The 26,094-nt window shown below is 37.6% G+C and overlaps 2 protein-coding genes across 8 annotated transcripts in view; one reads left to right on the top strand and one right to left on the bottom strand.

Annotated features, from left to right (window-relative positions):
• Numb (NUMB endocytic adaptor protein) overlaps nt 1–26,094 on the top strand; it is a 97,059-nt gene that overhangs the window by 57,210 nt on the left and 13,755 nt on the right. For 4 of the 7 annotated variants that reach the window (XM_090344425.1, XM_090344426.1, XM_090344429.1 and 1 more), the window contains 4 exons: nt 494–568; nt 11,868–11,900; nt 22,753–22,827; nt 23,813–23,953. In XM_090344425.1, the coding sequence (XP_090200551.1) occupies nt 494–568; nt 11,868–11,900; nt 22,753–22,827; nt 23,813–23,953 (324 nt within the window). The remainder of the gene's footprint in view (nt 1–493; nt 569–11,867; nt 11,901–22,752; nt 22,828–23,812; nt 23,954–26,094) is intronic. The other 3 variants (XM_090344428.1, XM_090344430.1, XM_090344427.1) reach the window with 1 other exon arrangement.
• LOC150054660 (thymosin beta-4-like) lies at nt 16,788–17,385 on the bottom strand. Its single transcript, XM_090344431.1, has one exon. The coding sequence runs from the start codon at nt 17,320–17,322 to the stop codon at nt 17,188–17,190; it is 135 nt and encodes a 44-aa protein (XP_090200557.1). The 5' UTR covers nt 17,323–17,385; the 3' UTR covers nt 16,788–17,187.

The raw sequence follows: 26,094 nt of genomic DNA, 5'->3' as shown, positions 1-26,094 counted from the left end.
TTCTGAAAATTATACTGGTGGGCTGGAGTGTGACCTAGTGGTAGAGTGCTTGCCTAGAATGCACGAAGCCTGGATTTGGTTCCTCAGTACCACATACACAGAAAAAGCCAGAAGTGGTATTATGGCTCAAGTAGTAGAATACTAGCTGTGAGAAAGCTCAAGGACAGTGCCCAGACCCTGAGTTCAAGCCCCATGACTGGCAAAAAACAGAGAGACTGAGATCTGAGGATCTTCGTTCAAAGCCAGCCTAAGCTTTTATGGTTTAGATTCAGTTGATTTAGATTATAGTTAGTGGCCACCATGCACACTTCCTTTTGATAACTTTTTGAAATAATTGTTCTAAATCTCATTCATGTGAAGATACTGAGGATAAGTAAAATAATATTATTTTAATTTTTCTGTATTGGCTGTGAGTGTCAGCAATGCAAGAATACTGTATAGTCACTACTCAATAAATATAGTAGAACAATAACCTTTTTCTCTTTTTCTACAGTACCTTGGCCATGTGGAAGTTGATGAGTCAAGAGGAATGCATATCTGTGAAGATGCTGTAAAAAGACTGAAAGCTGTATGTATTTGATGGTTGCCAGTATTTATTTGTAGGCTGTCTATATTTTCTTACAAGGTTGTAGGCAGTAAATTTCATTACCCACTATTTAGTGAGGAAATGTTTTTCTTGAGGCAAGAGATACAGGCTATGCCAGGTGCCAGCGGCTCAGGAGGCTGTAATCCTAGCTACTCAGCTGAGGATGGAAGTTGAAAGCTAGCCCAGTCATGAAGGTCCATGAGAGTCTTATATTGAATTAACCACCAGAAAACCGAGAGTAGCTCTGTGGCCCAAGTGGTAGCGCTCTAGCCTTGAGCTGAAGAGCTCAAAGACAATGCCCAGGCCCAGAGTTTAAGCCCCGTGATCACACACACACACACACACACACACACACACACACACACACACACACACACGATACAGTCTAATCAGGCAGACACGGAGACTGACTCACATTTGTAATTCTACTTGCTTGGGAGACTGAGATCAAGAGATCCTATTTCAGGGCCAACCTGAACAAAAGGTACTGAGACCACATCAAAACAGAAAAAAATAATATTGGTGGCATGTGCCTGCCATCAGGTTAAAGTGAGAATCATCTATAGTATCGAAATGTAAACTAGCCCAGGCACAGAGCAACACCCTGTCTCAAAACTAATCAGTGCAAAAAGGGTTGGAAGCATGGCTCAAGTGTTGAGTGCCTGCCTAGCAAGCTCAAGGTCTTGAGTTCAAACCACAGTACCACAAAAAGGATATGAACACTTTACATTGTCTATCCAAAGACAACTTTTACACATTCCAGCTTCTTTAATTTAGGCCATACAGTATCCAAAATATTGTCTTGATTTACCATAATCCATATAATCATGTAGTACAATTTGATAGAATATTATTCTAAAACCAGGATAAAATTGTTACAGTTAACATCTTTACGTAATTGTGATAACTGTTATTTTTAGTTTGAATTGTTGATTTTAAATATAAGAAATAGCTTTCCAGGAAAAAGTAGAAAATAGAGATAATTGTGTTAATCCTAATAAGATTTACTGCAGGGAATGGAATGGTTCTTAATGAGTTCTCATTTTCATCTTGACACAAGTTCTTAATTTTCTCTCTATACTCCTCTTAAACAGTCTGTTTCTATAAGCCAGCACACTTGAAATGGAGAGCCCTTCTCTGGAATAAATGTTTTTTTGGCCTGTTATATCTTAGAACACATCCCAGGTACATACCTGTATATTTAGTAAAAGAAGAGAATGGTTCACAGTTCACAAAGGTTCAGGTTAAAGTGACTTCATATTTTCAAGTAGGTCTGTGGAATGTTCCCATAGACTCTTAAATAGCTCTTGACAAGCTTCCTTCTCTCCAGTGTGTAGCTTTTCTCCACTTTGCCGTGAAAGCTTCAGCATTACTTCTGCATGCCCTTACCAAAGCAGCACTGTTAGTGTTGCTTTGTGTTTGCTGGTATAGCGGGCTGCTGCTACAAGTTTGACTACTAATGAGTGCTTTTTGTTTGTTTTTCAATTTGCCAAGTAACTATAGCTTTCCTGCTTGTTGATATAGTTAAATTACCTTTTAACTATAATTCCTCAATGTATAATACATGAAATTTAAAAACATTGCAGAGAGGTTATATTTTAGAGTAAATGCCTAAACCTGTTATAGAAAAGAAAGAAGAACAGTAACTGAATAATCACCACCCAAATATAGACACCAGTACACTTACCTTCGTATATACTTACATATAGTTTTATTTCTGATTTGGATCATTTAAATTCTTAAATAATTGAAGCCCTTCCCAGTTTTTCTGTCCTCTCAATTCATTAATGTTAAGAGGACATGTATCCATGGACTTAGGAACATGAAAACTATAATTTTAAAGACTTGATATGTTATTTGAACATATTCCCCAATTAAATGCAGATAATTTAACTTTCCATTTTTTACCAAAATGAATTTCAAAGAAAAATAGAGGTTCAGTTTGTTCTCTTGAAAAATAATTTTGGTTCCCCTAAAAGATAACCAGTTTTAGTTAAGAACATTTGAAAATAATATAACTATTTTCCCTACTTAATACCTATATTCTTGAAACTCTTCCAAGAAATAGAAGCAGAAGAAGCCATACCAAACTCATTTTTATGAAGCTGATGTCACACTCATCCCCAAACCAGGGAAAGACCCAATAAAAAAAGAGAACTACAGACCTACCTCTCTAATGAACACAGACACAAAGCACCTCAATAAAATACTGGCCAACAGAATCCAGAAACAAATTTAAAAAAATTATACACTGTGATCAAGTAGGCTTCATCCCACAGATGCAAGGCTGGTTTAACATTCGCAAATTAATTAATATATTATGTCAATAAAGCTAAGATTAAGAATTGTAAAATTTCTCTGGACACCAAGAAGGCATTTGACAAAATACAGCATCCATTCATGTTGAAAGCACTAAAAAAAATAGGAATAGGAGGTATATTCCTTAAAATAATTAAAGCCATATATGACAAACCTACAGCCAGTATCATACAAAATAGAGAAAGACTAGAGCCATTTACCTTAAACTCAGGAACTAGACAGGGATGCCCACTTTCTCCACTTATCTTCAATATAGTTCTGGGACACTTAGCCAGAGCAATAAGGCAAGAGAAGGGCATCAAAGGGATCCACATAGGGAAAGAAGAAATTAAACTACCCCTGTTCGCAGATGACATGATCCTATACCTAAACGACCCAATAAACTCCACTCCCAAACTCCTAAAACTAATAAACCACTTTAGCAAAGAGGCAGGATTCAAAATCAACCTGCAAAAGTCAGTAGCCTTTTGTACGCCAACAATACACAAACAGAAGATGAAATCAAGAAAATGATCCCATTTGCAATAGCCTCCAAAAGAATGAAATATTTAGGAATTAACCAAAAATATAAGGAATTATTTAATGAAAACTATAAAAGCCTAACAAAAGAAATTAAAGAGGATGCCAGGAAATGGAAAGACATCGCATGCTCATGGATAGGAAGAACTGATATAGTGAAAATGGCCATACTGCCGAAATTGATGTATAAATACAATGCAATTCCCATCAAAATCCCAAAGACATTCTTTACTGAAATAGAAGGTCTAATCCAAAAGTTCATATGGAACAACAGAAAACCTAAAATAGCTGAAACAATTCAAGGCAAAAAGCAATGCAGGTGGTATTATAATACTAGACTTCAGACTCTACCATAATAACAAAAATGGCATGGTATTGGCACAAAAATAGACCAGAAGATCAATGGAACAGAATAGAAGATCCAGAAATAAAACCACATACTTATAGTCAACTTACATTTGACAGAGGAGCCACAAACACAGCCAGTTCAATTATTGGTGCTGGCAAAACTGGGTAGCCACATGCAGAAAACTAAAAATTGATCTCAGCCTATTGCCATGCACAAGCATTAACTCAAAATGGATCAAAGACCTCAATATCGGACCCGAAACCTTGAAACTGTTACATGATAGAGTAGGAGAGACACTGGAACTCATAGGCATAGGCAAAAACTTTCTGAACAGTGTCCCAGGGTCACAACTGATTAGAGAGAGACTTAACAAATGGGACTCCCTAAAAATAAAAAGTTTCTGCACAGAGAAAAATACAGCTAGTAAAGTAGAAAGACAGCCATCCAACTAGGAAAAGATGTTTACCAATAATACATCAGGTACATATCCAGTATCTACAGGGAACTCAAGAAATTAATCCCCCCCAAACCCAACAAACCAATCACTAAATGAGCAAGGGAACTAAAGAGAGACTTACCAAAAGAAGAGATTAAAATGGCAGAAAAACATGAGAAAATGCTCATCATCCATGGTCATAAAGGAAATGCAAATAAAAACAACCCAAAGATACCACCTTACCCCAATTAGAATGGCCAATATTCTGAACTTAGATGACAAACTCAGACAAGGAGTTATAGAGAAAGAGAAACCCTACTTGCACTACTGATGGGAAAGTAAACTAGTTTAGCCACTCTGGAAGGCAGTTTGTAGGTTTCTTAAAAAACTGAAAATAGGGGCTGGGAGTTTGGCCTAGTGGTAGAGTGCCTGCCTAGCATGCACAAAGATCCGGGTTCCATTCCTCAGTACCACATACATAGAAAAAGCCAGAAATGGTGTGGTGGCTCAGGGTAGAATACTAGCCTTGAGGAAAGCCCAAGGACAGTGCTCAGGCCCTGAGCTCAAGCCCAGGACTGGCAAAAAAAAAAAAACAAAACTGAAAATAGACCTTCCCTACAATCCTGCCATACCACTCCTAGGCATCTACTCTGAGCTTCATAACCCAGGATATGATAAGGACATCTGCTCAGCCATGTTCATCTCTGCACTATTCACAATAGCCAAGAGATAGAAACAACCCAGATGCCCTACTGTAGATGAATGGATACAAAAAATGTGAGATATATATGTGGACACACACACACACACACACACACAATGGAATTCTACAGAGCCAACAGACAAGATAATGGCATTCCCTGGGAAGTGGATGGAATTAGAGCAAATCATGTTGAATGAGAGAAGCCAATACCAAAGGAACAAAAGGTTCATGGTCTCTTTGATATGTGCATATTAGATCCAGACAGTACAAGAGCGATGACTTAATACTCAGGTATTCACGGTCATTGTCATGAACTTGGAGATATAAATATAACTATATAGACATAAATCTACGATGGGATATATATTCTATAGACGTATTGGTATATAGATTAAGATGTATCTATGACATAGTCTCAGTTTAATTTTAATTTTGTTCTTAAATTTATGTGCCAGTGATTGCATATAGAGATTCCATTCTTGAATACTTGTTTGTTAAACTTGACATTTGAAATATAATGTAAAAAGTCAGTGTTAATAAAATTTTTGATGTAAAAAGAAAATGAAAAATATAAAAGCACAAAAATATATTTTACAACACTATATTAGTAGTAACTGCAAACAGAAAAAAATAGTAAACAGACTCAGTAGACCTGAAATAACCTATAGTTATTAAATTTTATAAATATATAACTTAGATCACAGTGTAATGGAACCTTTAGGAAATCTTTTAATTCCAGTTCTGGTATCACATTCATTCTCTTAAGGAATAGCTAAAGATGATTTAAGTTTGTCCAGAAGATACTGAGAAATTGTATCCAGTTGTTTGTTTGTTTTGCCAGTCCTGGCGCTTGAACTCGGGGCTTGGGCACTGTCCCTGAGCCTTTTTTGCTCAAGGTTAGCACTCTAACACTTGACTGATAGCACCACGTCCAGCTTTTTCTGTTTATGTGGTACTGAAGAAACAAACTTAGGGCTTCATGCATGTTAGGCAAGCACTCTACTACTAAGCCACATTCCCAGTCCTGTATCCAATTGTTTAATGAGCAGTCAATCATACTTGTTTATGTTTTTTTTTAATTTTTAGGTTTTAATCTTTAGTACTAGGGATGAAATCCAGGGCTTCATGCATGCCAAGCAAGTCCTCTACCACTGTCTAGTCTTTGTTTTAACTTTTTAAAAATTTGAAATAGTTCTTTATTGTATAGGTAATATATTTGTTGTGTAAAATACAAATGAATTTGAAAACTAACGAATAAAGCAAGATCTCTTACAATTCCAAAAATAACCAATATTTAACCATCTAGTTTTAAAATTAATTTTGGAGGCAATGATGGTACAAAAGTTTGGACAGATACAAAGCTTCAAGCTTGTGAGGCAAATGTTCTATGCTGAGCCATGACCTTTGCTTAAGTTTAGATGGTCTCATTTTCATCCTGACCTGCCTAGACCACAATTCTATTTATACTTTGTACCATAGCTGAGATGCCAGACACACACCTGGTTACCAGCTTTTTTGACTTAGATAGAGTCTGTAAACTCCTTTGTCCAGGATGGACTCAAACTGTAGTTCTTGCAACCTTCACCTCCTATCTAGGATTACCAGTGCAAGCCACCAGTACTTTATCAATTGTATTTTGTTTTTTGTTTTTTTTGATTAGTCGTGGGTCTTGTACTCTGGACCTGGGCACTGTTCCTGAGGCACAGAGCTACTTCCAGTTTTCTGGTAGTTAATTGAAGGTTACAGTCTCAAGGACTTTGGTGCCTAGGCTGGCTTTGAACCACGATCCTCAGATCTCAGCCTCCTGAGTAGCTAGCATTGGTGTGAGCCACTGGTACCCAGCCAATTTTTTTGTTTTTTAAAGCCAATAAGCTTGCTAATTATAAGCATAGTTATGCTGGGAGTTTGGCCTAGTGGTAGAGTGCTTGCCTAGCATGCACGAAGACCCGGGTTCGATTCCTCGGTACCACATACATAGAAAAAAGCAGAAATGGGGCTGAGGCTCAAGTGGTAGAGCTCTACCCTTGAGAAAATCCAAGGACAGTGCTCAGGCCCTGAGCTCAAGCCCACGACTGGCAAAAAAATAAAAAGCATAGTTATTTGAGATACAGAACTATTCAGATAAAATGCAGTACGTTTTTATGTTTGCCAGAAAGAGGAACTAAATTGCCATTTGAAAAATTATATCTGGAACAGTGTGTGGCATATAGTAATTACTAAAAAATTTTTTCTGAAATGAATATTCAAGAACTCCAATTCTTAATATGTGATCAAATTGAATTTTGTAAGTATCATAATTATATCTTACATTGAGTATTTTAAAGTTTAAGAAACATTTTGCATATCTCTATAACAATCCTTATTTCTGAATGGTATTTTATGACATAAAGAAAGTTCTACATATATTGGCGATTGCTTTTCTGGACATACTTAAACTATTGAACTTGGTAGCAGGTGAACTCTGAGTTCAAACCTCAATACCACTGTAAATAAATGAAAATTGACCACTTGAAATTTTCATCAAGAAGTTACTTTAAAATTGTCAGAGTTTCTCCATGACTTGAAACAATTATGTGCATTTCTGTATTAGAAAATATATTTAAAAATCAAATGGAATTTTTAATTAACTTTGGTAAAATTTCTGTTTATTATGCTCAAAGAAGCTTCCCCTTCTATTAATCCCCTATAGTACCATACTAAGATCTTTTAGAGAGTTGAAAATCTTTAGGATATTGGTCTCACATCATTCAGGTCCACATGTATTCATGAGTTTTTTTCTTTCATGTTCTTATTATGTAGAAATATCAAGATACCTTCTGTTTTTTCCATTTCCAGTGAACATTCACTAGGAATCTGCAACTTGCTGTACTAGGTACTTATTGTGCCAAAAGTTATGTCTTTAAAAGTTTTTTGTTTGTTTTTAAAATGATCTTAAAGCTTCTTGTTAAGAATTTCAAAGAAATGGAACAAAATGTAGGGTATACAAGCCTACTGATGACTAGAGAAAAAAAATCTTTGGAATCAGTTTGAATGTCAAAATTTTAAATACAAAGAATTTTGTAACTCAGAAGATGGTTTGCAAGTCTAAGTTGTATGTATGTAAATCCCTTATCTAATCTATTACAATTTAGAATCACTGACTTCATTTGGAAGTCACATGCTGAGTTGATATTCTCATTTTTAAGAAAAACAAATAGTCACTGAAGAAGACAGTTTTAAAAATATGCTCCTCAAAACCATAGACTTTAATTCTTACACTTTCTATACATAGGTTATTTTACAACTATTTTCAACTCATTTAGTTTTTGAAATAGTTTCAGTAATTAACCATCATAGGATTAGATTATAGAGGGTAAATGACAAAAAATGGCTATTGCCCATTTTTGTCTATATGTTGCAGGGTGAAGATCACTGTCATCAGTAAATTTTGTAAATATTATAAGAGGCCTTTAGGTATCTTGTTTTACTCTGATCCAAAATACCTTTCATTTTTAAGGCCATTTCTTTCCATTGTCTCTTAAGTATCTTCTCTTTCTGACTTGATTTTAGATTAGTTTCATTATACTACTAGTTCCTAATATGATGGTTTTATTCATTATTTGATATATTTGTTTTAATATATGTTCTTGTTTTAGCAGGTAAAAGAATCATTACTTAATTATTTTTTAAAAGAACATTAATAGTCTCCAATAACTGTCATTTTATGCATTTTGCACATCAACTTTTATCATTAACATCTGAGGCCTTTTAGAAGAGGGAAAACTCCATGTTTAACAAGAGCATTTCGAAGAGCTACACTAAATATTAACAAATCTTTAATCCCTTTCTATACTCCATGAGTGGTGAATTTTTTAACTTGGGCTGCATCCATGAAAGCTAATATTTACTCATAATCTAACAAAACTAGGCCCACCAAACTTGGCAGCAGAAATAATTTTATGCTTGCTTTGATAACTACCCTGGTTATTTTATTATCTTTCTTCCTCCAATATAAAATATTTTGTGGAAATAGTGATGCTATTTATAACTTTAAACACTAAGTATTTGAGAGCTGGGAGCATAGCCTAGTGGTAAAGTACTCACCTAGCATGCATGAAGCCCTGGGTTCAATTCCTTGATACCACATACTCAGAGAAAACTGGAAGTGGCCCTGTAGCTCAAGTGGCAGAGCACTAGCCTTGAGCAAAAAGTGTCTAAGGACAGTGCCCAGGCCCTGAGTTCGAGCCCCAGGACTGGCAAAAACAAAACAAAACAAAACACCAAAAAACCTCAGCATTGAATAACTTCATAAATTGTCTGAAAGAGTCAAATTCCAGGAGAGTTGTCTTTTTAAAAAAATATTTTTCCAACAATCAAAAGTGATGATCATGAATAGGTAAGGCTCAAAAGTATCAGTTCAGGGCCAGGAGTGTACCAGCATAGTGGTAGAATGTTTGCCTAGCACACATGAAGCCCTGGGTTCGATTCCTCAGGACCACATACTCAGAAAAAGCCAGAAGTGATGCTATGGCTCGAGTGGCAGAGCACTAGCCCTGAGCAAAAAGTGTCCAAGGACAGTGACCAGGCCTTGAGTTCAAGCTCCAGGACTGGTTAAAAATAAAAAAAGTATAGTTCAGCCTCATCTAGAAAATATAATTAAGCTAGGTTGAGTGAGTTAAAAAAACTGTTTTTCAAGTATTTGTTAGAGTTTAGTTTGTGACAAGTTTTTGTATCCAGCACTTAAAATTGATGGTGGAGGGGGGCCGGGAGTTTGGCCTAGTGGTTAAAGTGCTTGCCTAGCATGCATGAAGACCCGGGTTCGGTTCCTCGGTACCACATACATAGAAAAAAGCCGGAAGTGGTAGAGCTCTAGCCTTGAGAAAGTCCAAGGACAGTGCTCAGGCCCTGAGCTCAAGCCCAGGACTGGCAAAAAAAAAAAAAATTGATGGTGGAGCCTTACCATGTGCGTTTAGAATTGTATACTTTAAAATATCAATGCGTGCCAGGCTCCAGTGGCTTACACCTGTAATCCTTCGGAGTTGAGACCCAAAGCCACACCAGGTATGAAAGTAGATGAGACTCTTATCTCTAACAATTAGAAAACCAGAAGTGGTGCTGTGGCTTAAGTGGTAGAGCACTAGCTTTGAGTTGCAGTGCTCAGACCCATGACCAGGAAAAATAAATCAATACATATATATATTTATTTTAAAACAATGTCATTTTCAAAGAAAATGAAACTTTGTTCCTTAAATTTTGCTTGTATCCTACAGATGTGATTTGGTTCTCAGATATATTTGCTAAGCTTCAAGGAAAACATTAACCCTGCATTCCTTATAAACAATGTATCTGCAATAGTATGTATCTGTTATAGAGACATATCTAGATTTTAATGCATAAATAATGGAAAAGCATTGATGAAGCTATTCTTCTGTAGAATGGGAGCCTCTCATAGTTAGCTGAGTAAGAAAATGTATGGATAAAGACATTTGATGTATACTCGTAATTTTATTTTACTTGTTGCAGTTTTTTTATTTAGTTTGAGTAGTTCTGAAGATAAAACCGAGGTCCTTGCATTGGTTAAGGAAGCATTATACCACTGAACTACATACCCAATCTTGTTGCAGTGTCTGTGTGACTGTGTGATGGTATATGGGTCATTTATTTTATTTTATTTTTATTATTACTTTTGGTGGTTGTGGGGCTTTGATTCTGGGCCTGGATACTGTCTCTGAGCTCTTCAGCTTAAGGCTACTGCCCTACCCCTGGAGCCACAGTGCCACTTTCAGTTTTCTAGTGGTTAATTGGAGTTAAGAATCTCTCATTCTTTAATGCCCAAGCTGGCTTCGAACCACAATCCTCAAATTTCATCTTCCTAAGTAGCTAAGATTATAGGCATGAGCCACCGTGCCTGGCTTTGTTTTATTATTATTATTATTATTATTATTATTATTATTGTTATTATTATTATTGTTATTATTATATTTAACTCAGGCACTTTTACCACTTCAGTCACACCTCTAGTCCTTTTTTGGCATATTTATTCTTCCCAAGATATGATTTTGTTTTATGCCTGAGCGAATGTGGGTCACAATCTTACTAATTGTGTTTCCCTGTGTTGCTGGAGAGGACTAATGCACACCATTGTACCCAGCCACTGGTTGAGAATGGAGTCTTAAACTTTTTGGCTAGGATTACATGCTTGAGCCACCATGTCCAACTTTGTTATTTGTGAAGAAACCAATCTTGGGCTAGGAGTTTGGCCTAGTGCTAGAGTGCTTGTTTAGCACCCGGGTTTGATTCCTCGGTACCACATACATAGAAAAGAGCCAGAAGTGGTGCTGAGGTTCAAGTGGTAGAGCTCCAGCCTTGAGAAAGTCCAAGGACAGTGCTCAGGTCCTGAGCTCAAGCCCAGGACTGGCAAAAAAAAAAAAAAAAAAAGATAGAAACCAAACCATCTCTGCATGGTCATGGCTGGTGCTGAACTCTGGGGCTGAAGTGGTCCTTCTGTATGAGCCTCCCAATTAGCTAAGACTAAAAGCTTACGTCTCCATGCCCAGCGGCCATGCTTTCTAAACTGAAGAGTGCATATGGAACCAGTCTTCTCTTTAATAATCACCAATGTGAATTTAAAATGCAAAGTCAGACCAAACCGGGATATTCCAGCCTTTTCTGCTGCCAACTTTGGATAATCTTTGTTTGAAATTAGTATCTAGAGATCACTAAATTAAACAATAGCTCTGCATGAATACAGGCTTTGGTTTCTTCTCTTTCCACAGATTCTCAGGCCATGTAGTGTGTTTCCCTGCATTTTCATGCACCTTTCCACTTTCCCTGTTACTCTTGGTATGGATAATGCTTTAAAACTCTCACTCCCACTTTGCCCTCTCCCCTATTTCTGTATATGCTTATTGGTATGAGACTATGGGACATTTAGTCCATACAGTAATAGCATTCGACTTGTCCCCTGTTCCTCCAGGAAAGGAAGTTCTTCAAAGGCTTCTTTGGAAAAGTAAGTTTGATGCCACAACCATGTTTGCTTTATAAGGAGTTACATCCCTGGTATAGCACTGATATATATATATATATATATATATATATACATACATATATATATACACATATATATTTTAAGTACAAGTTTGACTGTAAAACAAAATAATTTGACTCTGTGTAGAAATTAATGGATTAGATAGTTACTATCTGTGCTATTGCCTATTTGTATTTTGAACTTAAACTTGATAAATTTCTAGGACAATCTAATAAGTGAAACAAACTTTTAAAAATGATCTCTTCGGCACTTAATATTAAAATTTACTTTATCTTGGAAAACTCTGTCATTTTACTATAATTTATTTTAGCAATAGATTTTAGTTAGTATCCACAACTGTCAAAAAATAGGAAGAAATATTCAAAGGAAATTTAAGATATTCTATATTTTAGATTCAATGCTTCAATCAAAGTTAAGTCTCAGGGGAATAAGTAGAAGTATATAAACTTACCTTTGTTGATCCTGCCAAAATTTTTGACCTGGGTACCAATCTTAAGAAAATTTGTCTTCATTAATAGTGTACTAAATATCTGTCATTATCTGTCTAGTTCTTGTGATGGTGGTATGAAAATAAGGTATTTCTTAATATTTTTGTGTCTAAGTCTTGATAATTGTTTAGTTGTGCTCTGAGGTAGCCAGATTGAGACCGAAAAATATTACCATGGACAACTGAGTATAAGACTAAGAATTTGACTATAATAATCCTGTCCTTCTTTCTTTCTCCTCCCTCTCTCCTTTTCCCCTCTCCCCTGTTCTGGGTTTTGAACTCAGGAGTCATTTATTGGAGATAAAGAATCTCACAGCCTTTTCTTCCCCAGCTAGCTTCAAACTATGATCCTCAGATCTCAGCTTCCTGAGTAGCAAGGTTCAGTCTTTCCAGTTGCCATCATTCCATTTTCCCCAGGAAAATTTTCCCTGCTGGAAACAGTTGGAGTGATTGAATGGTCCAGGATAAAGAACAACAGTAATCAAGAAGCATTTCCACCAGATACTTCTGCAAAGAAATAAGTGGGAGCTCTGACTCTAAATTTATGAGTCATCACCAGAAGAACCATCTCTTCTTTCCCTAATTTCCCACATCACCTACTCATGGAAACAGTGGCTCCTGAAATTTTTACAGTATAGAATAAATAAAGCTGGTATGGTACAAAATTTTATTATAAACATCTTAAGAGAAAAGGGGGCCGGATGCTGGTGGCTCATACCTGTAATCCTCGCTACTCAGGAGGCTGAGATTTGAGGATCATGGTTCAGAGCCAGCCTAGACAGGAAAGTCTGTGAGACTCTTATTTCCACGTAACCACCAGAAAACTGGAAGTGGTGCTGTGGCTCAAGTGATAAAGCAATAGCCTTTAGTTGAAAAGCTCAGGAACAGTATTCAGGCCCAGAGTTCAAACCCCACAACTGACCCCCCAAAAAAGGAAAGCCAGGCACTGGTAGTTCACACCTAGAATGGTAGCTACTCAGGAAGCTGAGATCTGAAGATCGTAGTTCGAAGCCAGCCCAGTCAGGAAAAGCCACAAGACTGTTATCTCCAATTAACCACCAGAAAACCACAAGTGGTGGCTTAGCTGTGGCTAAGGTAGTAGAGCCTTGAACACCAAAGTTCAGGGACAATTCCCAATCCATGAGTTCAAGCCAAATAACCTGGTGGGGGGGGGCAGGGAGAAGAAAATGAGGACCTGAAATCACTTTTTCCAAACTAGCTACAGGAAAACTATTCATTGCTTAGGAAACCCAATGATACATTTAATTTTTAAGAGATTATTATAAACTCAAGGTCAATAGTGTAGTTGGCCATACTAACCAAATACTTTACTACCAGTAGTTACATGGCATTTAACATTTGAAAAGGATTTTTTAATAGGAATGCACTTGAGAAACCCCAGAGCTAAATGATCTATATTCCTATTTTATGACGCTACATTTTACAAATGAATGACCAGAATATCAAGTAGTACTGAATATCAGTACCTGCACAGAAACCAAGTTTTCTGAAACTCAGTACAAAATTCCTTACCCTATCTACTGCATGTTGATATTTTCTCATTCAAAAATATTATTAGCCAGGGGCCTGGAGTTTGGCCTAGTGGTAGAGTGCTTGCCTAGCATGCATGAAGACCCGGGTTCAATTCCTCGGTACCACATACATAGGAAAAAACCAGAAGTGGTGCTGGGGCTCAAGTGGTAGAGCTCTGGCCTTGAGAAAAGCCCAAAGACAGTGCTCAGGCCCTGAGCTCAATCCCAGGACTGGCAAAAGAAAAAAAAAAAAATATATATATATATATATATATATATATATATATATATATAATTAGCCAGACACCAGTGGCTCATGCCTGTTATCTCAACTACTCAGGAGGCAAGATCTGAGGATCACAGTTCAAAGCCAGCCTGAGCAGAAAAGTTTATGACATTCTTATCTTCAATTTACTACCAAAAAGTATATATGTGTATACATATGTATTCATATATATAGATGATCTCTGCTTTCCTCAAGCACATGCTAATTATAATAAATAGAAAAATATTTAATGCAGAGGACACTAGACAGCTCAAGAGCCTGAATATGTCCACAACCATAAATTGTGTGGCCTACACACAGTCTGTATATTTGAATCAGTTGTAACAGTTTTAAACATTGGGGACTTTAGCATGAAAATTAGGATATCTACCTTAAGAATTCAAAGATCTGGGGCCGGGAGTTTGGCCTAGTGGTTAAAGTGCTTGCCTAGCATGCATGAAGACCCGGGTTCGATTCCTTGGCAGCACATACATAGAAAAAAAAGCTGGAAGTGGTGCTGAGGCTCAAGTGGTAGAGCTCTAGCCTTGAGAAAGTCCAAGGACAGTGCTCAGGCCCTGAGCTCAAGCCCAGGACTGGCAAAAAAAAAAAAAAAAAGAATTCAAAGATCTGAAAAGACAGCCTGCTTTCTATGTTGCAGCAGTGGCTTGAGCTGAGCAGTAACTGTGCCTACCCCTTGAGCCACAGTGCCACTTCCGGTTTTCTGGTGGTTAATTGGAGATAAGAGTCTCATGGACTTTAGTGCCTGGGCTGACTTTGAACCTTGATCCTCAGCCCTTCTCAGTAGCTAGAATTACAGACATGAGCCACCACACCCTGCAAGAGTTAACATTTTTTCATGGTATTCATGTCAACCCACTGATCTTTAAGCCTCAAGGCACAGTTTGTATCTAAAACATGCTAGGGATTGCTATCCTTCTATAAAGATAAACAGGACAGTGTATTTTCTTAGCCCGTTCTGCCTTGCCTCCTCCATTTCCTTCAGTTGCTTATTCTATTCTCTTTTTCTGCCTACTTCCCTACTTCATTGAGGAAATAAACCAATCAGACTGACAAATGTAGCTCTGTGGGAGAACACCTACTTGCCCAGCATACGTGAAACTTCAGATTCAATACAACAAAACAAAATTGGATTGAGAGTATGGTTCAAGTGGTGGAGAAGCTGACTGGCAAGCAATAGACCCTGAACTCAACCTAGTTACCTCCAGAATAAAATAGAGAAAAACTTCCTTTTTTTTTGGCCAGTCCTGGGTCTTGAACTCAACTCCTGAACACTGTCCTTGGGCTTTCTCAGGCTAGAGCTCTACCAGTTGAGCCACAGCAACACTTCTGGCTTTTTTTTTTTTTTTCCTATGTATGTGGTACTGAGGAATCACACCTGGATCTCCATGCATGCTAGGCAAGCACTCTACCACTAGGCCAAATTCTCAGCCTGAGAAAAACTTTCAGTAGGCCGCCAACCACCATATCTGTTTACCTACCTGCATCTCTTACTCTCCTGTTCAAGTGATGACCTAGCTTAAGCCAGCTTTCCTTTCCATTTAGATTCTCACCCCTTCCTCCCCTCCCCCACTAGTAACCAGGCTTAAAGTTAGGGCCTTAAACTGTCACTCAGCTTTCCTTCAGCTGATGCTCTGCTACTTGAGCCACACCTGCCACTTTTTTAGTAAGTGGCGTTTCTGTTTCTGTTTTTGTTTTTGTTCTTGTTTCTTGGGAAGGTAGGATTGAGAAGAGGGTCTAGCCATGTTGCCCAGACTGGCCTTAAAGCTGTGATACTCCTGCCTCTTCTGCTAGGATTATAGGCATGGACTACCACGTCCTGCATTCATCAGGTTGTTATTCCAGTTCTTATTCCAACAGTGTGATCTCGTCTCTCCGTGGTCAGTTTTCTTTCACTAGACAACCATCATAAAAGTAAACCATCCTTAAAATAATTTCTTCTTGTTGCCTTTAATTCTGCCATCCCATCATTTATTGATCTTGTTCAGTCACTCCACCACTTTTACCTCCATCCCTCTACTAAAACTATTCTTGTTTTTTATATCATATTTTAATAAGCTTCTTGTCCATTCAGACTATCATCTGCATTTGACATAGCCTATCTCTTGTTCCCCTTTGAAACACTGCTTAGTTCAGGAATCATACTTTCCTGGCTTTCCGCTTTAGCCTAGGTCTCAGTCTACTCATTCTTCACTTCATGCAACTTCCTTTTGGTGATATCATCCAGAGTCCTGACTTAAAATACCATCTGCTGATAGTTTTGCTGATGAGGTTTGCATATATACAAATGTATTTCCATTATAGAAGAAATATAAGAATCAAAGGCACAAATTTATTTAATCCTGGGCCACTTACAAGCTTTGACTAATACCTATCTTGTGAATATTGTGAAATGACTAAGTGTAAGCAAATGTACAAAATAAGCTGTCATCGGTAATTGACAGATATAATTAATATCTCATTAATCATGTTCACTTTGATACCTAATAGGTATCTCATGCTTCGCCACTGGTCATGAGCCAGATTTCTTTTTTTTTTTTTTCAGGTTTTAAAACTTTATTTGTTTATTAAAAAAATTGTGCTTTCCAATAATTAAAATCATTTGAACAAAAAAAATGGCACTCTGATTAAACTGCATTTTACAGCCTGCAGGATATCTTGGACCAGCTTGGATATTACTCTACATTTCTCCTTCCTCCCACCCAGCTTTCTTCCTTCATCAACATTCAAGTTCTTTTCCTTCCCCGCCAGCCAGACAGATGGGAGAGACAGGCTCGGCCTCCGTTGTTGTCAGTAGTTCTCAATTCTTTGATATGAAAGGGGCAGCACAGTCATTTAAACTTGATCCAATCTCTTTGCATCTTACAAAGTTAAACAGCTAAAAGAAGTATAATACGAAGGCAATGCTTGTGGAATGTACAGTGCATATTGGCGGTGCACACCTCATTAGGATTCGCCTGCTTGCTTCTCCAGTTCAGTAGTTTCTTTTGAAGGCAGAGGATTTTTCTCTTGCGTTTCTGTCTTCTTCAATTTCAACTTATCGAATTTCTCGATCTCAGCCATATCGGGTTTGTCAGACATGCTTGCAGGAGCGAAGCGAAGTGCGTGGACGAGAAGAGACTGCTCTGTGCGCTGTGGCCACCGGTGAATCGAGCCAGATTTCTGATTCTTTCCTTCTGTGGTCTTCCCCATCAGTGTACAGCAACTCTGTTCATTCTATTTCTAGTCAAAAGTCCTATATGACTTTGACTCCCTTTTTTCTCTTATGTCCAGCATCCAGTTCCTATCTGTTCCAATCTTTAAGAACCTAATCAAGTCTAACAAACTCTACCATTACTCTCCTGGTCTCAGACAGCATCTCTTCTCACCGTAATTATTCAAATGGTACCTGACTTACCCTACTTCCAATTCTGTTCCCTGCTATCTCAAGATATCAGCCTGTAAGGGGAACTTAAAGCAAGAGTTCTGATTATGTTGTTCCACTTTCTGAGTGTTTCCAGTACCTTCTTAACCAAATTCCCTCTCTGCTTTTCCTTTTATCTTGTCCTGCTTTCCTTCTTATTCTCTCTGTTCCAACTTTCCTTCTTATTCTCTCTGTTCCAACTACATCAGGCTCCTTCCTAGTTCTTTAAACACACCAGTTATGCTCCTTTGTAACTTCTAGTCTGGAACACATAGCATCCAGGTGCATACATGGCCCACGTCCTCATCTGTTTTTGTTCAAAAGTCCCTTCTCATGGTCACTAATTGACAACTCTTAAAATCTGAATATCACACTTTCCATCTTTATACCCTATCTTCCTACCTTTATTTTTCTTTTATTACCATTTCTTTTATCATTCTTTCATACATCTTACTTGTGTGTATATCTGTTTCTTACTAAAATGTAAGCTCTCTGAAGCCAAGAACCTTTGCCTGTTTTGTTTACTGTTGAAGTTTCAGTACCTAAAATAATATGTGACCCTATAACTACTTGTTCACATTGCTTGGGTTTAGTGAATGAGTAAATGAAATGAATAGCAAATATATTGCTCTTAAGTTCACCTCGTAATGCAAGGAATCAGACAGAATTAAGAGAGTGATAACCAAATTGCACAGTAATAGTAGGTACTACTGGAACAGACAGGAAGAACAGTATAAAAGATTATAGCAAAAGCTTCTAGAGAAGATGACACTTAAGATTGAGAGTTAAAACTACCAAAGTTCCAGTTAAATTAAGTTAGAGGAGAAAAGGATTTCAGACCGAAGAAACAAAACTGCAAGAGCAATTGGGATAGCTCAGAACACAAACACACTCCATTCATTCAACCAAGGATGTAGAGAAGAAAACACATTCACCTTCAACTTTCAGACATAGATGACCAAGGTGGGGGGAGGTCATTCATTGTGAGGAGGAATATGAAGCTGCATTTGAGTTGCTTATAATTTTTTAATTTCAGCTATTGTACACACACATATACATATGTTATAAACCTAGTATGAATAATCCTTGATTTCTCTCATGCCCTAATTAAAGTGAATTAGCAACCTAGAAAATTGTCTCCAAGTATCTCTTCTTTGCTATGTGTCTCATGATATACTGTCATCCATATTATTTTCCCATACACCTTTACGTGCTGCTCTTATTCAGGAAAGTGCAGGAAATGGTATACTTCAATGTCCTTGACTAAAACACATTATTTAACAAAGCAACCATTAGCTATAAATGTTGCTCAAATCTGAAGAAAGTTAGTGGTTCTGCCCTTTCACTTCATTCAATCCAGAAATTTAAATAAACTATAAACTTCAAGGTCATTTCCCTCAAATTTAGAACAAAAACCAAGGCCAAACTACCTGTGAAATAAAAGTTTCATGTTTATTTATGACAAGGCACACTGCATTAAAGTTGTCTGGCTAATACATTGTTATTACTTTGTAATGACTGGGTTATTTCTGTGTGTAGGTATGACAGACTGACCAGCGATTCTTTACACATTGAGTGCCCTTGAAGACCTCTTTGGTTTGTAGCTGAAAGAATTTTGCACAGTAGAAATTCACATGATTGTTGCTCAGAAAGAGTGACTTGTTCTGTGCTTTCTGCCCAAATGGGTCTGTTGGATGCTGTTACTTCTGAAATTTTCATGGCTCTGCCAAATTATGCTTCCCTGAATCTTGAAAGTATTTCTTTGTTTTGGCTTACATTAGAACATCTGCTTAACCTTTCTGTTTTTAGCTTTTATATGCCCAGCAGACTATCTTGCCTCTAAATGTCATTTCTATTTATATTGATTAATTGCATGTTCTTAACTCATTAGGGATCTTAAGAATCATAGAATTTTAGATTTGGACAGCACTTAAGATATGAGTCACAGTTTAAAATAATAGGATATAAATACATGTGTCAAAAAAAGGAGAGGCAAATTTAGGGATGAAATTTCAAATAGGTCTAATATTTTAATATATTTTCTAGAGATCATAATGACTTATATTAGAAGCCTTCAGACTATGGACCACTGTTCATTTTTAAAAACAAGAGTTAATTGGAACAAAGCCATGTATGTTTGTTTACATGTTGTCTGTGACTGGTTTTATGCTACGGTGACAGAGTTGAATAGTAGCCTACAAAGCCCAAAATATTTGCTCTCGGACCCTTCAGAGATAGCTGGCCAGTCCCTGATTTAAACAGTTTAAAAATGTGTTACTCCAATTTTTTAGCCTCCCAAGGTGGACATCAAGGATGTTATCACCATTTTTCAGTTCATTTTAAAAAATGATTTATTTCAGTTGCCTTTTACTGTAGGCACCTTTTAAATTTAGGAGAAATAATCTTACAATATGCTGAGCTTAAGTTATCTTTTCTGTATTACTTTTATAACCATTTTGTGTTCATTCACCAGTATTTTTCATGTTGCTGTCACCTGTGCATTGGATAGGTGGTACACCTGGAGTCCCAACATGTAGAAAGCTAAATAAAAAGGATCACAAATTGAAGGCCTGCCTGAGCTACATAGAGTTCAGTGGTAGTTTATGCTACATAGCCAGATTTTAAAAAAACAACAAAAGATTACTTGTGCATTTCTCTTACCTATACACCACCTATACGTTTCTTACTTTCAATACAAGTTTTCTGATTTAATCTTTGCTATGTGCAGTCTTGGGCCTTGAACTCAGGGCCTGAGCACTGACTGTCCTTGGACTTTCCTAAGGCTAGAGCTCTACCACTTGAGCCTCAGCACCACTTCTGGCTTTTGTTTTTTTTCCTATGTATGTGGTACCAAGGAATCGAACCCGTCTTTGTGCATGCTAGGCAAGCATTCTACCACTAGGCCAAACTCCTGGCCCTTAGCTGCTTCTTTATACTTACTGTTTAAAACCTTGCTTCCACATCTGTATCTTTCAGAAAAGCTCTGCCTCCATTTTCTCACACCTGGAATCATATAGTTAAATTGCTTCTTGTCAGACTTTTTTTAATCCAGGTACACTGCTTTCAAAGTGATGTTTTTAAAATGAAAATCTATTCATGTTGTGTATATTCCTCTGTAGTTTCTAAGTACGCAGAATTAAAATCCAATCCCTTAGTGATCATACAAGGTTCTCCATAATAAAGCCTTTTCTACTGTTCCTCCCCTCCACCTCCAACTTACCCAGCATACTTTCAAGTTGTACTGAAATATTGGCAAAACCCTTCACTTGTATCTTGTTTGCCTTCAGGTCTTCTACTACTGGGATGTTCATTACCTACCTGTTACTTCCTCACCTCCCTAACTCCCTAGAGCATCAAGAAAAGATTTCCAGACCCAGTTCTGCTTTCTTGGTATAGCCTTTCTCCGTCCTATGGATAGATTGAACTGCATCTTCTTTCTAGCATTGCTGTACCTTGTTTTAGCTCTACTCTAGCTGTTATTCCTGTATTATTTATTCTTTTGTTTTCTGAGTGTGGAGTATGAGCTCTTGTACTATTTCTACTGGCTAACAAATCATTATACTCTTCAAATATGTGATACTGACTGAGCTATGTGCCAGGTATGTATCACACCAGTTTATTTCACTGATAACATGCTTCTCATGTCTGGGACTTTCTGACTTGGACATACAGGAAGGGGAATGGTAGAGCCTTTGGTTAGTGCCCCTTCTCCTTTTAGAAGCTCAGTCCTGTACCATGTTTTACTCTGTTCTTCTGTCTCCACGTTCGTTTGCTTTTGTTTTATTTTTCTTGTGTTCTTGGGGCAGTTAAGGATATTGTTAAGTAGCTGTTGCATTCTGTCACATGAGAAATCAATGATCAACTGTTCTCATATGATTCTTGTGAACCCCACCCTCATACACATGTTCCCAGCAAGTACAAGGAAAATTCATGTCACAAGTTATTTTCTCAGTAGTTTTTTTTTTTTACAATTTTATTGCAGTGTACAGAGGGGTTACAGTTACATAAGTACATTTCTTTTTGAAAAGTGTTACCCCCTCCTTTTTCTCCCACTCCCTCTCCTCTCAGTAGTTTTTAAATCTGTGTCTCTAACATATTTGCGTGAACTAAATTTCAAAGTAAAAACTAAATCAAGTCTGTGTCTCTTGAGAGAAGTAATGGGTCTGAAGGATTGCTAATAGAGTAATGAAAAATTTTTGCTCAATTTGACATAAAAATTTCAGGTGACAGGAGTGGTGCAGTGGTTCAAGGGATAGCATGGTAGCCTTGAGCTGAAAAGCTCGAGGACAATGCCCAGGCTCAGAGTTCAAGCCCCAGGACTGACCAAAAAAAAGAAAATTTTTCGGGTTCCCACAGTTCCTGCTATGAACATTGGGACCAGAGGATAGTGGGATGGTCAGCATCTCCATTTAAACATGCCTGTTACTTCTCATTCTAAATAGACTGGCAGTGGCTGGGTGCAGGGGCTCACGCCTGTAATCCTAGCTACTCAGGAGTCTGAGATCTGAGGATCAAGGTTCAAAGCCAGGCCAGGCACAAAAGAACCTGAGATTTTTACCTCCAATTAACCACTAGAAAAGCAGAATTGGTTCACTGTGGCTCAAGGGATAAGGTAGTAGCCTTGAGCTGAAGAGCTCAGGAACAACACCCAGGCCCAGAGTTCAAGTCCCATGTCTGACCAAAACACAAAAAGAAAATAGACTGGCAGAAGCTACTTGGGTCGTAACTCATATGTTTAACATTTATCTGACTCTTGGTTTTCTTAGTTGATTTTTTTAAATGGGTGAAGAAACTAGTTACAAATTCTTTACCTTTTAAGGCATGTGATACCTTGGTTTTGATAAGTCTGACCCTTCTCCCTAACTTATTTTATCTTATTATTTGGCATTGTGTTTCTAAAACAATGGCTTTGGCTTGTTAGTTCCTGAACGTTTCTGCAGTTTGGTTTGAGTATCTGGCCTTGGGCATCCCTCCTGAACTTGGACGTCATCTATACTTGTGACTTTGGGAAGGCAGAAATCAGTTTTTTTTCTGTGGAATATAATTTTTTAATATTTTGTGTGTATCTTTTCTCCCCACCCCCTTTCTTTTTTGGTTTTCTTTACAAGACCGGAAAGAAAGCAGTGAAGGCAGTCCTGTGGGTATCTGCAGATGGACTAAGAGTTGTAGATGAAAAGACTAAGGTAAGAGCATTATAAACTGAAATGTGACTGCTAATAAGATTTTTTTCATCTTAATGATCACATATAGTGCCATTAAGTTGTGGGAGTTACTTTATCTTTCCACTTTGTCCAAAGTACAGTCCTTTCTGAGTCTGTTTTAACATCCAGGAAACCAATTTAGTTACTCATTTACTCTGTGAAAAATAGAATTATCTTCAGGGATGGGGGAGAGAAACTGGGGGAAAGCGAAGGAAAAGATGACGTTATCCAAAAAAAAAAGAAAAAGGTACAGATTACCTGGTATAGGAAAAGTAACTCCTCTATACAACACTGATCCCACAGCTTGAACTCAGGGACTAGGTGCTGTCTATGAGCTTTTTTGCTCAAGAATAGTGTACTGCTTTGGCTGGCTTTCACCTATGGTCCTCAGATCTCAGCCCCTGAGTAGCTGGGCTTAAGATAGGTGTGAGCCACCATTGCCCAGCAGATTGTAACCATTTTTAAAATGACAGTCTCTTTGTCCCTTAAGAAAACATTGCTTTTAGAAAGTAATGTGGATTAAGTAGCCTGCTACTTAACTAAAAATACTATTAAAATGAATTTTAAAGCACAATTGAGTGGTTCTTTGGTTAACATTTACTTAGATTCAAAATAGTATCTTCAGTCCTAAGGAGCATTTGCATTTGAGAGAAAGAAATCCAAGAAGAAGAAGAAGAAGAAAAGGAGGAGGAGGAGGAAGAAGAAGGAAGGAAACAAGGAAGGAAGGAAGGAAGGAAGGAAGGAAGGAAGGAAGGAAGGAAGGAAGGAAGGAAAGAAGGAGAAGCCGGGCATGGTGGCTCATGCCTGTAATCTGAGATCTGAGGAGACCAGTTGAAAGCCAGTCTAAAGTCCATGAGACTTTTATCTCCAATTAACCACTAGAAAACTGGAAGTGGCGCTGTATTTATTCCATGAAAATGAAGCAATCTCCTAAGTCCTCTCTTCCTTTATCCTTCCTATTTTCTAGGACCTCATAGTTGACCAGACAATAGAGAAAGTCTCTTTCTGTGCTCCAGATAGGAACTTTGATAGAGCCTTCTCTTACATATGTCGGGATGGCACCACACGGCGCTGGATCTGTCACTGCTTCATGGCTGTCAAGGACACGGTGAGTCCAATTTTGTGGGTATTCTATCACTAGTGGCCAAGCCTGAGCTTCCAGATGGCTTCAACCTGTCAGTTTCTACAACCGTTTAAGTCAGTGTATGATGGGACTACCTTTTCTAAATATCTTGTTCCTTTTATTCAAGATGTCCACACTCCTACTATTACTCTGTCAGTGAATTCAAGGCCAGCCTGCAAGACCCTCTCCAAAAAAAAAAATTTTTATCCTTCATGTAAATTATCCAGAATTCTAACATGAAAGACAAGTCTCTTAGATGACAATAATCTTACTGTGTTTTCGTTTATGTAATTTCAAAGTGTCTTTAAGTAGTTTTACAAAGGAGTTTCAATTCAGCATGTCCATTTTTGCTCTTTTTATTACATTATATATATAATTTCCTGAATTTTTTCAAATTCAAGAAGAGTAAGGCATTTGCTAAACAACCATTTAATTAAAATGATATGGTCGCGCTTATGCTCTAAAACTGACCAAAAGATTCTTAAAGCTTTTTTGTGACAATGGTATAAACAGATGTCAAAAGTGTGGGTCTCTGGGGCAGACCTTGGGTTTAGTTCTGGTGTATTTCCTACTAGCTGTGCCATAGAGGGCAGGTTATTTAACATTCTCTAAGTCTTCATATCTACTTCTGTAAAGGCATTGTAAAGACTATAAAATCATTTAATATAGATTCTGGCCAAGAACAGTTGCTTCCAAACTATTGTCAAAGCTGAGGTGTGTTGGAAATAATTATCAAAATAATTAACTACTCCTTCATTCTTCTCTCTTAGACCCTGAGATTTTGCTATCACTGGACTCATAGTCTACAATACCAAATAATTTTTTTTAAACATTTGATTGTCAGATCATAGTCCAATGGCCATTTGAATCTCTCAGGCCAGTTTGACTGTATCAGAATCATCTAGGTTAGACTGGTCTCTTGGGACTTTTTATTCTGTAGCCCTGGGTTGAGGCTTGAGAATTTGCATTTCTTACCAGCCCAAGTTGCTCTTCAATAATTTCTGTACTTGGGACCGGGAGTTTGGCCTAGTGGTAGAGTGCTTGCCTAGCATGCACAAAGGCCCGGGTTTGATTCCTCGGTACCACATACATACAAAAAAGCCGGAGGGGTGCTGAGGCTCAAGTGGTAGAGCTCTAGCCTTGAGAAAGTCCAAGGACAGTGCTCAGGCCCTGAGCTTAAGCCCAGGACTGGCAAAAAATAATAATAATTTCTGTACTCTTGAACCATAGTAAAAGTCAATGAATTTTAACTGTTTCCTGGAAATGGTGGTTCATGCCTATAATCCTAGTTACTCAGGAATCTGAGATTCAAAAACCACAATTCAAGCCAGCCTATGCAGGAAAGTCCATGAGATTCTTCTCTTTTTTTGTTGGTCATGGGGCTTGGACTCTGGGCCTGGGCACTGTCCCTGAGCTCTTCAGCTCAAGGTCACGGCCACAGAGCTCATGGTCTTTAGTTCCTGGGCTGGCTTTGAACCATGGTCCTCATATCTCAGCCTCTTGAGTAGCTAGGATTACAGGTGAGCCACCTGCTTGGCTTATCTATGAGATTCTTATCTCTAATTACCAGAAAACTAGGCTTAGAGCTGTGACTGGAAGTGGTAGAGCACTAATCTAGAGCAAAAAGAGCTAAGGGACAACACCTAGGCCCTCAGTTTAAGTCCCACAACTGACAAAAAAAAAAAAAGGAAAAAAATTAACTATTACTATTATGTTGCTGTTTCTCACAGACAGCATAAATAGCTAGTTCTCATAGTTGCTCATAGTTTTACTAAATGATTATTTACAGTACTGGGCAACAGCTATTATCAGTATCATTTTTGTGTAGTTGTGGAGTACAAAAGAACTGTATATGCTTATTGGGTAAGGACTGAAATACTTAAATCTGTAACTGTGTTCATTTGTACCTGCAAGGAATTATTAGTTAAAAAGAATTAGCCAATGGTAAAAATATCATGTAAAATCTATCTTAGAAACAGAGAATGTTGCACAGTTTCTGTCCTTCTGATGTCTGATACTGGCACATGAACCCCAGTGAAATAACTTATTCAACAGCTCTACATAGAAACACTGTCCATGTGGTTTGATTTTAAGAATACCACAAAAGCTTCCCTGTTCCCAAATAT

Source organism: Megascapheus bottae, chromosome 14, assembly GCF_031878675.1.
Source record: "Megascapheus bottae isolate mThoBot1 chromosome 14, mThoBot2.hap1, whole genome shotgun sequence".
Classification (NCBI taxonomy): domain Eukaryota; kingdom Metazoa; phylum Chordata; class Mammalia; order Rodentia; family Geomyidae; genus Megascapheus; species Megascapheus bottae.
The sequence above is the reverse complement of the archived record's forward strand: the minus strand, read 5'-3'. Positions and strand labels throughout refer to the sequence as shown.

Bases quoted from the DNA above. Each gene is read 5' to 3' on its own strand.
- LOC150054660 (XM_090344431.1), bottom strand. From the start codon at position 17,322: ATGTCTGACAAACCCGATATGGCTGAGATCGAGAAATTCGATAAGTTG.